Source organism: Melanostigma gelatinosum, assembly GCF_949748355.1.
Source record: "Melanostigma gelatinosum genome assembly, chromosome: 3".
In the NCBI taxonomy this organism is placed as follows: Eukaryota; Metazoa; Chordata; class Actinopteri; order Perciformes; family Zoarcidae; genus Melanostigma; species Melanostigma gelatinosum.
In genome coordinates this window covers 9,804,599-9,818,458 of record NC_136636.1, presented here as the reverse complement: position 1 = coordinate 9,818,458, position 13,860 = coordinate 9,804,599, and the positions used below count along the sequence as shown (strand labels likewise).

Here is a 13,860-nt window from a genome sequence, read left to right as displayed (position 1 = left end):
TCTTATGTAGTGATGAAACTCTTTTCTTACATAGAAGGGAAATAAGCCCTGAGGTGGCAAAAAAAGTCAGGCAGTGCTGATTCACAATGCATTTGTAACTGTGTTGTTACTCAGAAAGAGCAGGAAAAATGAGACGAAAAAGAAACTGACAATTTGCATTGGCTCAGGATTACTCGTTTTAACATATCCTCTCAGAGATATTTGACAATTATGTAAAACATTCACACTTAAATGCTTCCTTTTGCAGCCATCTGAAATTATTAAGAACAAAAATCATGAAATAAATGACAGTAAAGGGGGAAAAAACGTAACATGGGAGATTATTTACAATGTGTTGTGACTGCACGAGGGAGTGACCGTAAGCTACAGTTCGAATCTTCCTGTTTTTCCGAAGTCATAAATAATGGTGCTGCATGCAGAGAACTCTAAGGAGTTACTGAATGTTAACTGATCGCCAATCCAGCTTTATGGTCTTCGTGTCAGTCAGCAACTTATCTCCATGAGAATGGCGTGCAAGCTCCTATACAGCACATATCTGGCAGGCAACAATGTGGGCTGTAAAGGTCTTCATGTCCTTATGGTGCAAATGGGAATGACAATGATGAGAATAATAACCACCACACACGCAATGAGTGCAAGCAGCTTGCAGACCTTGGCCCGGCGGAGGTCAGCCTCTTTACGCCTGAGTAGAGCATCATAGCCTGGAGTGTAAATGTCGTCCATCCAGAACTCCATGTTGTTGGGATTCAGAGACTCCTGGGTCTGAGGAACATGATGCCATTTAAAGATTATTAGAGCAGTTATACACTCATATAGATTAAATACAAATCCTAATCTAAGATGTTAAAGGAAATTGCTCTTTCCTGCTATGAATCATTCTTTTTTTACTAACCCCACTTTTCTTGAACTTGGATGATGTAAAAAAAATGAATCTATCAATTAGGAAAACATATCACATTTACTCATGTATAGACTAAAACCAACGACTTTATAGAAATGATATGCTAGGAAACAGAATTGGATTCAATGTTTTTAACGAATGCAGCCCTTTCAAAGCCAACAAATCTTACCTGTAAGTCCAAAGGGGAGACTCGTGCCTCTCTGTCGTCTACAGTCCATATGGGCCTTCCCCTCCCCTCAGACAGTCTTGGGTCCAGGTTCTTCCCAGAGTTAAGCCCGCCAGTCAGACTGCTGTCTTTGTGGCGGAACAGGGACGAGTTAAACACTTGTTCCACCAGGCTGGAGGACTTTTTGGAGATTAGGTTAGTCATGCTGTCAGACTGATCTGCCTAAAAGGGAAATGGGCCAAACACAGATTTTATACAGACTGGATTACACAAAAATCTATTTGATTGTTTAAAATGTTTCTTTGCAGCCTTGACCAAACAGTGCTATGAATGAAGACGTATTCAATATTTTGCATATTTGTTGTATTTTATCTTCTGCACTATTTTGTGTCTTCCATGTCATTCTCACTTTTTACTTGTGGGATTTTCACTGCCAACAACTGCTTCTTTGTAATTGTTTTGCATATAACAGTAAACAACTTGAAACTTGAAGTGTTCATTGTAAATCTTTCAACAACTTTTGTCAACTGACCACTAAATCACAGTCTACACAGCAGACCACAAGCTTCAGGCCAAACATATTTTGTGGTCGCACGTTATACGCAAGGTGTGAGGATTTGTACTTTTGCCTTCAAAATGGATTACTGTTGATTACATTACAGTCATTTAGCAGACGCTTTTATCCAAAGTGACTTACAATTCAGATTCTATCACATTTCTACACCGTAGCCATAGCTACGGGAGCAATTTTGGGGTTAAGTGTCTTGCTCAAGGACACATCGACATGCGACTAGTGGAGCCGGGGATCGAACCGCCGAGCCTCTGATTGAAGGACGGCCCTGCTCTCCACTTAACCACGGTCGCCCATGATGGTGATGACACTCATCTCTCATCTAACAGTTATTTCTTCATGTATTATTGTAAATAGAATAAACTGTGCACAGTAAAATTAGTCTACCTTTTCATGTGAAGATTTGCCATCTTTACTTTTGGAGAATGACACTTTCCAGTCTCTTGCAGAGTTAGAAATATTCAGCTGTTTTGAATCAGACAGATTTTTCTCTTCAGGCTGGGTTTTGGAGGCACGACGAGATGATGCATCCTTCTTCCCTTCTTTCCCCCCCTTTGAATCAGCCTGACCGTTAATGCTTTCTGTTTGCTCCACGGAAGTATTCCACCGGTTCCAGTCCAGACTGCTCGTGCTGGTCCCTGGAAACAGATGCTCAGACACGGACAGAGGCTGAGGCTCTGAAGACTCAGAAGGGGTTATAGGGTGGCTCATGAAAGAGGAGACACCGCTGAGAGGCTCCAGCCATCGCCCACCGGTGCCTTGTCCGTCAACGCTGATAGGCTGCTGGATCTTTTCATCCAGCCGCTGCAGAGCAGACAGTACCTGGGAAATCTCAGCCTTTACATCATTCAGTGAATCCAGTTGTCTTTCTATCTGGCTCATACGGAGCAGCAGCTTACAGACGCCGGCCTTGAGCCCATCATCACTGCTTTCCAGAGAGTGGAAGAGCCTTTGGAGTTTACCTAAGCGGCCACGTCTGGCCTCGTGGGTGTCCTGGTTATTGGCCCCTGATCCATCACTGGGGTGCAGGACTCCCGTGGAACCACACATGCTTATGTCATCTAAGAAACGAAAGATGGCACTGATGTCATCCTCGCCAATGTCAGGGTCGTCTAATGAGGTCATGAAGGAGAAGCGGTCAGCGTGGACAAGGCTACGGAGGCGCCGGGTGTCTGGTGGGTCTGTCTGGGTTCCTTGAGCTTTGACTCCATCGCCTCCACTATCCCCGATCTCGCCTCCTATGGACCCCCCCAATCTGCTGATAGCAGGGGTTGATCGTCTTGGAAATTGCCCCCCTTGTGATTCCATCCCCATTCCAACACTGCCCAGGCCTATCCGGTCCTCTAGGCTGTGACTCTTGTTGCTCCAGATGGGCCTCTTGGTCCTCGGAGGTTGAAGGTGCCGAGGGGACCACTCTGGGATTGGCCGCGGTCCGAAGTAAGTTGAGTCCTGTAGATCATTAAGGCTCTCGTGTTTAGCCCTCTGCTCTGGCTCTGGCGATTGGTTGACTGCTGCTGGTGATGGGTAAGGATTCGGGATAGTTTCAAAGCTGTGATTGTCGAAGCCTTTTTGAGCCTTGTTAGGACTGGGAGACTCACTGTTAACAGTCAACTGGGGTATTAGAGGTGGCTGGTTATGAAAGTCCTTCTTAAAGATGTTTCTCTTCTGGTCCACAGACGATCCCTGTTCATCTTCAAACACCTCCATGGGCGCAGAATCTCCACTAGACTCACTGTCTGTCTCCAAAGGCAGGTAGATATTCTTCATGACCTCGTTGGGGATTTGTCCACTCGGGTACAAAAGTGTGGTGTGAGGCAAGTCGAAAGACACAGCCCTCGTCCTGATTGGAGGGGAGGACACAAGTGAGATGGGATCGGGGGGAAGACTTGCTCGCTTGTGGGCAGAATAATTAGATCTTGGAAACAGAAAGTGCTGATCGATAGGCCAGCCACTGGAGTCAGAGTGGGCTCGGGCTCTTTCTCGACCAGAAATGTTTAGTTGGTGTATTCCAGGCAGACTGGGGCCAGGGGATTGGTCGACGGGGAGGACCATCTGCGCTCTGATTGGTTGGCTGTCATCAGGGGAGCCACCAGTCATCTGAATAAGATTGAAGATAGTTACAATGTCAGCAGCGACGCCTATGGGTGAAAGCCCCTGGCCTCTTGTGGAAACACGATCTCTGAAGAGAGTAGCTGGGAAACAGGCGTCCTGGCTGGCAGCAGCAAACAGCAGACTCCTGAGCTCGATGAGGTGCTCCAGGTCAAAGCGGGTGCTGACCATACGACAAAGATCCTGGAAGGTCAGCCATTGGCGCATATTGGCCAGTTCCTCCAGGATCCCCAGAAGGACCTCAGGGTATTCCTGCTGCAGGTTAGCCATGGCTGCTCACCTGAGAGAGAAAACTAGGCAGTTAGTGAGGCCAAGGAAACACAAGTCACACAACACAGAAAAAAGATAAGTGCATGTAAATCTGTAAAAATATCTTTTCTTTATGAAAGTATGATAGCCTAACAATAATATATGTTTTACTACATGTACTACATGTCAATAAGAATAAAAAGCAAGGGATATTGTTATGTATTCAATATTTGTTGTATTATTATGTAAAAATATATGGTTCTATTGTAGATTTGTACCCATGCTCTCATTATATAGCATGTTAATAATAGAGATAAAATGCTGGTAGTGCACACGTTTTGAATAAAAAACTAATTGTCAGATCTATTTTTGTAGTTTCACTTCAGATCCAACATCAATAGTGTTTCAGATCTGATACCGTTTCATAGGCTGCATATAATTATGTAATTGGTCGAAATTAGAATTAGATAAGACATTTTCGGCTCGGATGGAAAAAGCCCTTTGAGTGGGGAATTTGGAAAGCGACCTTATTTTTGGAACCTAAAATAACCGATCATCTGACCTGATGACGCCGTCACGCTGCGCACAGCTTTACCTCACTGGACATTTTTCATCTTCTCATTTCCATTAACCATCTCAGGGCAGACTGGCCACTTTACTGAAGACGTGCTAGATGTGTGTCGATGAATATACCGACATGCATTCAGTAACTTTATTCCAGGCACCTGAAAAAACGGTCTGAAGACGAGGACAGGGCTGGACATATTCTTGGAGAAGGAGCAACAATATTTACTGCAAGTCGATCCCCTTTTGAGTATCATCAGCTGGGACAACTCCAATGACATGTCAGTGTTGCAAATGCAATCTGGGTTAACATCTTACCAAAGGTGTACAGGTGAAGGTGAGCCAATGAGTATTTCCACTTACCTGAATCTGATGAAAGATAAAGTCAGTCCTGCGTCCATGAAAAATGACGAATAAAATCCAGTTTTATGTCGATAGCGAGGACATATTGCAAATAGATCCGGGGCTGCTCATACTGTTACACTGCTTTCATGGGCTTCTCTGTTTGTAGCAGCAACTAGTCCACAGCTCAGGCAGGAGAGGAGAACATTTGAAATCAGGTCATCCTCCCACAAGTCCTTGCAGTCCCCTAAGGGACCTTAAAATACATCGAAACGGTTTCCCCATATCAGAGACAAGAGCCGACACTTGCAAAGTCAACAGTGCACCCTCATTTCTGATTGATACATGGGAGGAAAAACACCCTGTTGGCAGTGTATACGAGTAGGTCAGGTCCAGGAGCATATTTTCTCAGGGTGCTACAGCAATAATTGGTTATGTGTGCAAATTGAGCATAAGAATAAAGGGCATATTAAAAATTGATGTTTTCTAATAGACACTCCAAACTGACAGTAAGCCATAAGAGCTGAAGTAAATTACCTGCTCGATTGCTGCCTACACACAGAACTGTCTGCCAGACTTCAGCCCTCCCAGACTCTTCACCATTACTCTGCATTATCATCCATAAAGGGTTGTACTTAAAACTCCATTAGAGCAAGAGAAGGGCAAGGCTTTCATCGGCGAGTGGTAGCACTCCGCTACAATCAGAATGGACATCTCTAATACATCTGACAACTCACAGAGGGGCCCATCCATCATCCCATGTACTCAGGAATCACTGGGAATCAATGCAGTGAATGAGCCGTGGTATGTGGATGTAGGTATAGCACAATAATGTATCAGTCAGGCCGGTAGCTCAGCGCTTCTGTATACCAGGTGAAAAAAAGTACAAAAGTTGAATAATGTATTCAAAACATAATCTGCTTTTTTCTTTTTTCTTATTTCACTGCACTTGGCATTTACAAAAGTATCCACTAATTGAGGAAAACTGATTGTTTTGTCATTATTGCAACATTTCAGTATCTAGCACAGAAACATTTTAAATTAGACTGGACAGTCTACTTACACATACATTAGGGAAAGATCCCTCTTGCTCAATGCAAACAAACCCAAGGTACCTTCCTAACAACAAAGTTGGTACAAACAGAACAGAATTGGCATTACGGCACCAACTATAACAAGAGTAAAGGTGTCACAGGACATGACAAATATGTAAACATTACTGCGTTAAGGTTTCAGCTGAGATGAGATTCTCTGTCTCTTTTCTTCTTGGGTTTCGATTTCACCACAGGAGTTACACAGGTTGGCGTCAGTGAAGGATTCAAGGCTGGATCTAATGCCGGGTTCAGGGACAGCAGGTCCAATATAGTTGCACTCTCATGACCTGTTGAAATATGACAGCATGAAGGACCGAGACAGAGGAACGGTGGATACATATGTTTACTATCGGACTAAAAAGGTGCTTACCAGTGTTGTCCTCCTCACCGCTGGGTTCTAGGTCTGGACTGTGGAGGGAGACCCGGGCCGAGGCTGCCAGCTCAGTTATGAAGCTTTCTTCTGCCTCCTAATGGACACGACAACACAGTGCTTACAGGAAATGACCGTGCAAGCTTGTGAATCAAGTCGTTCACCTATTGTCAGGCAGGGAAGTAAGGAAAACATGAAACATACTAACCAGCAGCTGTGCTTTGATCCTTTCCATGTTCTGATCCTGGGCTACTTTCTTCTGCCTCAGCTCCTCATATATAACTTCCTGGTCCAGATCACACTGCTCCAACACCCTCCCTTTGTGGAGTTCAACCCTGAGACACAAATAACACCAAAGTAACAACCTAAATTATTATTAGTTCATGTATTTAAGTCAGACAAAAGTGTGTAGGGCAGACAAAGAGTGTAGTGCTGAAGGGTGGCGTAGTGCATGTTGTTGCACCTCTGTTGAAACTCAGCAGAAGTGGGTTTCTTGCCCCAGTTCACCAGCTCCCTCAGCAAGGATCTGCTCAGCTGACTGCTGCTCTCTTGTTTCTCATTCACCTCTGAAGGAACAGTAACATTAACAGACAGTACATTTTCTAACTTTAAGGGTTCTTTCACAACAAAGCTGTTTGGTTTAGTTAAAACAAACTCAGGTCCGTTTGCCTGGTTTTGTACAGTTCATTTGGGCCGGTGTGAAAGCTGTCAATTGATCCCCGTGGCGGACCAGACAACCAAACCTCGGCCGCTTGAAAAGGCGGGTCTCCGTCGGCTTCAAAGCAGACTCTTGTGTTGTGTTTGTCACGTTACAAACAAAACAAACCAACCACCAGACTTTACTACAGTAGATATGTGATTTTAGTATGATTTCAAAAGCTAAACTACTAATAAATACATCTGCTGATCATGAAATATGTTCAGGATGCAACTATATGAATTATCTGTATATGGCAATGTATATATCATTTGGAAATCATGGTAAGCGCAGGTATTTCCCCTAACTAATCCAACTCTGTAAGCTTTATCAGTTCATTCAATCAATTATAAAGTGCGTGACAGCGATCCCACAGTAACAATCATTACTGTACAAGATGCCTCCTTTTCATCCCGTCTCTATCGGTTTGTGAATATTGACAACATGCGGTCGATTTGCAGTCTAATAATACTGTCAGTCACCAGAATTAGATTTCCTCATGTGATTCCTGATGATGTAGGATGGCAATAGCCAAAACTGTCCAATCAATGAGTTACCTGTCAGTCTGTTTGACTTCATGTTTACTCCTCTTGGTTTGTTTGTAAAAAGTCAGTCTGAACAGGAACCAGATCATTTTTCCTCTTCGTCATGACCAATGAAGCGAACTACAGGTCTGAAAGCACCGTACTGAAGACCTATCTACTACTATCTGCTGAAATCATGCTGCCTTAACAGTGAGGAGTAGGACAACTAAGTAGGTTATAACAAGTCGAACACAATCCTGGTCGTCATCGTGCTATTGTATTGCAAATTGACTTCATGAAATACTGTCAATTACATACATTTTGTCTAGATAAGGATTAAGGTTACAGCCATAATGGCATCAAAATCAGAGTGTATACAGATGTGAACATGTGCATGTGTGTTGTGATTGTCATCTCACCCTTGTTTATGTTAAACTGATCCTGCTCCATTTTCTTCACGATGTCCTTCAGGTGGGAATAGTAGCTTTGGACCAGTGCGCTGAGAGAATCTTTGGTCACATACACGCTCTCCGAGGCAGCCTCTGTCAGGTGGCGCTAATGAGGAACAAATGTTACTCCACGGTGCTTAGCAAACAAACCCGAAGTAGAGAGATGGTTCTAATGCTTACCTTCAAGCCATCATCCTGTTTTGGAGAAGTACGCGACCCGGTGGGTGGGTTCTCCATCATCTGTTGGATGGCGTGGCTAAGGGCGTTGCCTACCACCAGCTGTGCGTGGCTCTGGAGAAGCTCCATCCCCGTTTCCAGTTCAGACAGGAACTCCTGCTGGAAGCTGTGGCCAACCAGCTGACTCTCTGGGCCCAGATGCCTCTCTGCTAGGCTGGCACTGCTGCTCTGTGATTGTAATGGGACAACAACGCTGTTCAATCTGCTGTGAACTTGGCTCGTACGTCAGACAAGTGAGTAGGAGACATACTGTATTGTGTGGTGGTTTTGAGGCGCTTAAAAGAATGTATTGATAAAAATAATAAATGTTTCCCACCTTGAGAGTTGAGTTGACACAGAACTGGCTTTTACTGGGATCCTCCATTAGCACAGCTCTGAAATCCGTCTGAGAGAGTGCCTTCAGCTTTGACAGCCTCATCTCCTTCAGCATGTGCAGACAGAAGTGCCTGACCACAAAGTACCTCTGCACCGCCACCAACAGGTGCTCATGTTTCTTCTCTATCAACCTTCCCACGTGGCTGAGAAGAAGATCATATTGCATCATTTCCAAGTAACTCATACACATTGATTTAAATACTGCAAAAGTGGATGTGGCTGTGCTGTAAATCTGCTCCCAGTGAGGATTTAGTGTTTGTTTACATCAGGTAATCGTTCACACTCTCAATACGCCATAAATACTTTTTGACAGGTTTTCCAATCTCACCTGTTGAGCGTGTAGCTCTGTCTGGCCACCATGGCCCGGAGGATCGTCATCTGTTGTTCACTCAAGTGTTTGAGACAGGCCTGCACCAGAGCCATCTCCTCATTCCACACCTACAGCAAAAGAGGCTCAGTTAGAAACACCGGAAAGCCTTTCGTTTAGTTAAACTCTTGCAAATATCTAATGGACATCCATTTGTATCCGATTCCCCAGATGGTGTCTACCTGTCCATCTTCGTCCAGCTGAGCCCTCATGTCCTCCAGTTGCAGCTTGGTGGTGCACTCCGCTTGCTGCAGCTGTGCGACCAGCTCCTGCTCCAGATCCAGCCACAGCTTCTCGCAGCGTTCAGCGGAGACCTTTGACTGGGCAGGGACAGAGGTGAGAAAAACATCCTTGGCTAGGTCTCCAAGCCTCTTTGACCAGGAGGCACGGAGTTTCTGCGGACACAAAAACGTACATGAGACCAATGTAAATACTCTTGCGGAAGTAAGCACACAAATACAAAAATGCAGCATTCGATCTTTTACCTTCCAGTGGTCACAGAGGGCTTCAGCCACCCTGTTGTCCTGCTGCTGCTCCAAGTCAGAAATCTGCTGCCTGTGTTTCATCAGCAGCTCCTGGTACACCTGAAGGAAAAGTTACAGTTCAGATGTAGATACCAGTGTAGTCTGCAAGCAGTTTATTGGCCAATTTATAATAAACACTAATCCCAGATCTACATATTGAGGTGTGAGAGGCAAAATGTTACAACCTTGGTGAGCTGCTTCAGGTCATTGTGAGTCTGTTTCAGGTCCAGGGCGCAGCTCTTCTGCTTGGTCTGGCTCCTCAAAAGCTTCTTCCTCTTGGACTCCATTCTGCTGCACTTCTCATCCACCAGCTCCTTTGTCTTTCTCATGCACTCTGGAACACGATCAACCAACTTCTGTATGAGCCGGACTAGTTTGAGCATTTTGAAAATAACTGCAGTCTGTAAAGCCAGCTGGAAGACGATGCTAAGAATGATCATTAATAATGAATGAGTAGTATGTGAGGGACAGTATATTCGGAATACCCACAGTTACATGTACTTACCCACAAGAGTAATAAAAACAAAACAGAAAAGTAAAATACACCCAGAAACTGAAGTACATTGCCAAACTAATGGTGCACTTAGTTGATTGAGTGTCTAGGGTACAGTAATAGTGCAACAGATATTCTGTGCTGTCCTGAAAGAACCTGACCTTATTTAAGGATCTAGGATCACAGAAAATGGTCTATTTTGAGAGAAGTAGGCTAGACATTGTCCACTGATACCTGCAGCCAGAAACTAGTCGAGTGAAATGTGAGAAAAGGACACACACTCACACTGTGTCAGTGTTTGGATAACTGTGTTTACTGAACTTATTATTCAACTTGCTTAACCCACAAAATGCTGGAGTCTAACATACCTTTTGTCTGTTGTCTTTTGACCGGATAGTGTGTTGGAGTGAATGGACTGAGATGAAACTGAAATGTTACCCTCTGTGCACTGTTGAAGGCCTTCGGTCAGAGTGGCCTGAACCTCTGAAAGTATCTTTTCCATGTGGCTAAATGTCAAGACGTCATCGCTCGTCAGCTGCTCCAGTGTTGTTGCTATCAAGCCCTGCCTCAGAGACACTTCCCGATTCAGCAAGACAGGTTGGGATTGAAGAAGCCCCGTCAGCTCCTCCCACCACAACAACTTCTGCTGGATACTCTGCGAGAAGTAGAAAACAACTTTTCCTTTAGCGTATCCAGTTCTTCGCACGACGACGCAAGGGATGAGCAGCAAAATGAACGGTGTGCCAACGAATAACTGGTATTGCTTTACCTTTAGATAAGCTTCCTGTGTGTTCATCAGCTGGTTTTCCACTAACAGAAGAGTCTGGATGAGCGAGAGAATCACATCCTGTGCCTCATCTGGAGAGAAAATGCTGGTCTTCTTCAGCAGATGCTGGCACAAGTCCTCCACCTGTTTGCTGAAACATCTGGACTGTGAAGAGACACGGATATTAGCTTTCCCTTTAGAGCTGTCAGTGTAAATACAGGTGTTCTAATAGACTTAGTATATGATGAGTATTAGGTTAATTGTTAAAAGAATTTGCTCTCTGGGGTTTTCTCCTCATTTTTACCACTTGAAGGCCACGTTCAAGAAGATCTTTCTGAGCTCTCTCTATTTCCTCCAAAGTGCAGGGAGCATCGTCCTTTTTCTCGCTGGCAGTGTGGCCCGTTGGCAACTGTTTCTTCAGCTCATTCAGTTCCTGAAATGACAGATGACAACAGATGTATGTACGTACGTACGTATGTAAGTATGTACCGGTACATTAGGGGTGTAACGGTTCACAAAATTCACGGTTGGGTTCGGTACGATACAGTGGAGCCACGTTTCGGTACAGTAGAAAACTATAAATGCCAGAGAAATGTACTTGATTTTAAAATATATTCATTCATTACAACTAACATCACAAAGTTATTCTTTGACTTTGAACAATGATGGAACTATACCTGAGTGACTCATCTTCTGGGGTGTGTTCTTAGCAACACGTAAGCATAAAAAACAAAAACTGCTCCTTAATGTTATGTAGTATTGTTACTTACATCTTGCAAAAGAGATTTTTAATCTCAATGGGACTACCTGGTTAAATAAAGGTTTTAAAAAAAAAAAAGTTTTATTTTTTCAAACGTATTCGGTTCGTCATGCGTACCGAACCGTGAGCCTCGTACCGAACGGTTCAATACGAATACGCGTACTGTTACACCCCTAATGTACATATGTATAATAGACCCTACCTTTTCTTGCATTTGAAGAATATTCTTGGAGAAGTCAGCATCATTTTTGTCTTTTGGAAAACGACCACTGAATATTATTTTCCCCATTTGGAGAAACATCTATAGCAGGAAAAAGATAATAAAAGAAAATAAAACAACCATTTTTGCCTTTTGAACTTTGACACATACTTACAATAAATATTATAATACTGTGTTAAAGAAAAATGCTAAAAATTCACCAAGCATTTGTCATCCTGAAGCTGGGAGCAATGTTGTTGGATATCCTGCAGGGCCAAACAGTAAAGGCTGATCCTACCTTCAAAACTAAAGAGATAACATGAGTGTTATTAACTCCAACAAACTGGGGTTTGTGCATACTTGCTGTAAGATTAAGGTGCATAGTTATGGCTTAACATTTAGAAACTACTCGTTCCTACCCTGGCTGTATCAGTGTGCGAGGGTAGTGAGAGACCCTGGTGAAGCTCTGGTTCTGCAGGCTCTTGGGGAACAGCGAGGAGGAGATAAACTGACTGCTATCGTCGTTGTCCTGCTCTTGACTCAGAGACTCTCCATCCGTGGACGAGAACGACTCATCGTTAGGCATTGCTGGCAACTTGGAGTGCTCGTGCAGTGACGGATTGGACGCTCCGTCTGCTAAAGGCTGACAAATTCAGCGAAAGTGAAGTCATCTTAAACCAATTGATTGCAACTTACTATAGTATAGCTTACTAACCCATGGATTGGTTTGCAACACGTTACTATTTTATGTTATGCGACCACTTCTATAAAAAATATTGCTTAAACTTGTTCTGATGCACTACTGTTTAGTTTACTAAAGTAAAACGACAAATTATACAATTATTGCTTAAAAAAGGCCTTATATTAAGCATTTATTTCAGTCATTTTGTGAAGAGCCTATTACCTTGTGCACCGAGCAGAAGGTGTATGATATGATGGCGATATGCTGTATACTTACTCTGTATTTTTGGTTGATGGGATAAACCACCTTTGCTCTGGATGCAAATGCAGCCACATCACTGTTAATGGGTGGTGGCTTCTTCTTCTCCTGGACAAGGAGTAAACAGACTTAATTAGTTAGTTAGTGGGATGTTAATTAGTAGCTTTAAACATCAGAAATGGGTAACCTGTGTCATACACTTAAACATGTTTGGCAGTCCAATCCAGGTATTTTACATCAATTTACCACTATATATTTCCTGTCACATCCACCTGTTGTAAGTTATAATAAGTCCAAGACGTGTCTTAGATGTTAAAGAGAATATTACTTTGTCATGTGCGGTGCCAGTTGGAGGCTCCTTTCTGCTGTTGCTGACACAGTCACTTTGGTTGTTGTCTAATTCCCCATCATCAGGTTCAAGCAGCCGCCTCGCGTTGTGACCCTGATGACACAGGAGCAATACGTTACTGTACATCCAAAGGATGGCGCATAATGCCACTGTAATACGACTGAGTTTGTAGAACAAATAGAGGTATTTGCTTACTTGTCTCGTCAACAGCAAAGGCTTCAGACAGAAGACATATAAAAGAGCAGCAGCTAATATTCCCGACAGCCCTCCACACACCGTCGCCACCGTTAACAGTCCCGTGTATATGTGCAGCGACTCAGCGAATGAGACCAACACATCAGTGCCGCATCCCGCCATCAGGTCCTGCTCCGTCATTACTCCTCAGACTGTAGGAAGACTTTTTGTCGATAAAGTCTAACTGACGTCAACAACACTTCTCGAGGACAGTAGCTTCTTCTTGCTGTTGACCCTGACGTTTCTTTGCTCGCGTATGATTTTAAATGTGTCTTCACTCTAAAATGTTCTTCATGTTTAAACATTAGAAACCTACAATTTGCAACAACTTCTTCCAGCAAAAACAAATTCCCCAAAACGACAAAACTTGGTGTAACTTGTAGCCAATGGTTGTACGGAGATTTAAGAGAAAGACCGAGCTGCGTCAAGACAGAAGAACTAGCTAGAATTTAACCGGAAAATAGATGAATTTGCCTTCAGTATAAAAGCACAATAAGGATTATTGGTATAACTTAGAAAGTAGGCCCCTATAAAAACATTAAGGCAAATACAGGTTGGTCAAATGTGTAAACACTAAATA

At 43.5% G+C, this 13,860-nt stretch overlaps 2 protein-coding genes across 3 annotated transcripts; both read right to left on the bottom strand.

The window, feature by feature from the left end:
- Positions 1 to 567: 567 nt before the first annotated feature.
- On the bottom strand, positions 568 to 4,017 carry LOC306775497 (major intrinsically disordered Notch2-binding receptor 1-like; the record flags this gene model as incomplete). The annotated part of the gene is made up of 3 exons (XM_079265941.1): positions 568 to 762; positions 1,071 to 1,289; positions 2,026 to 4,017. 3 exons carry the CDS (start codon positions 4,015 to 4,017, stop codon positions 568 to 570), a joined length of 2,406 nt encoding a protein of 801 aa, XP_079122067.1.
- Positions 4,018 to 5,921: 1,904 nt separating this feature from the next.
- On the bottom strand, positions 5,922 to 13,632 carry evc (EvC ciliary complex subunit 1). 2 transcript variants are annotated; one of them, XM_079266287.1, is made up of 20 exons: positions 13,242 to 13,632; positions 13,026 to 13,139; positions 12,716 to 12,805; positions 12,177 to 12,400; positions 11,979 to 12,063; positions 11,761 to 11,859; positions 11,103 to 11,231; positions 10,802 to 10,963; positions 10,471 to 10,687; positions 9,725 to 9,873; positions 9,501 to 9,599; positions 9,198 to 9,410; positions 8,977 to 9,086; positions 8,590 to 8,791; positions 8,217 to 8,441; positions 8,007 to 8,142; positions 6,830 to 6,932; positions 6,575 to 6,701; positions 6,367 to 6,463; positions 5,922 to 6,283 (listed from the first exon to the last, which is right to left on the bottom strand). In XM_079266287.1, exons 1-20 carry the CDS (start codon positions 13,419 to 13,421, stop codon positions 6,135 to 6,137), a joined length of 2,910 nt encoding a protein of 969 aa, XP_079122413.1. In that variant the 5' UTR covers positions 13,422 to 13,632; the 3' UTR covers positions 5,922 to 6,134. The 2 variants fall into 2 exon arrangements, with proteins under 2 accessions (XP_079122413.1, XP_079122414.1); XM_079266288.1 differs by lacking the exons at positions 13,026 to 13,139; positions 13,242 to 13,632 and having other exon boundaries at positions 12,177 to 12,393; positions 12,716 to 12,785.
- Between the last annotated feature and the right edge of the window lie 228 nt (positions 13,633 to 13,860).

Coding starts and splice junctions, on each gene's coding strand:
- evc (XM_079266287.1), bottom strand. CDS start 13,421: ATGACGGAGCAGGACCTGATGGCGGGATGCGGCACTGATGTGTTGGTC. Junction 11,232..11,760: donor TTCTTCAAATGCAAGAAAAG/GTAGGGTCTATT, acceptor CTGTCATTTCAG/GAACTGAATGAGCTGAAGAA. Junction 9,874..10,470: donor CCTTCAACAGTGCACAGAGG/GTAACATTTCAG, acceptor ATCGTGTTCCAG/AGTGCATGAGAAAGACAAAG.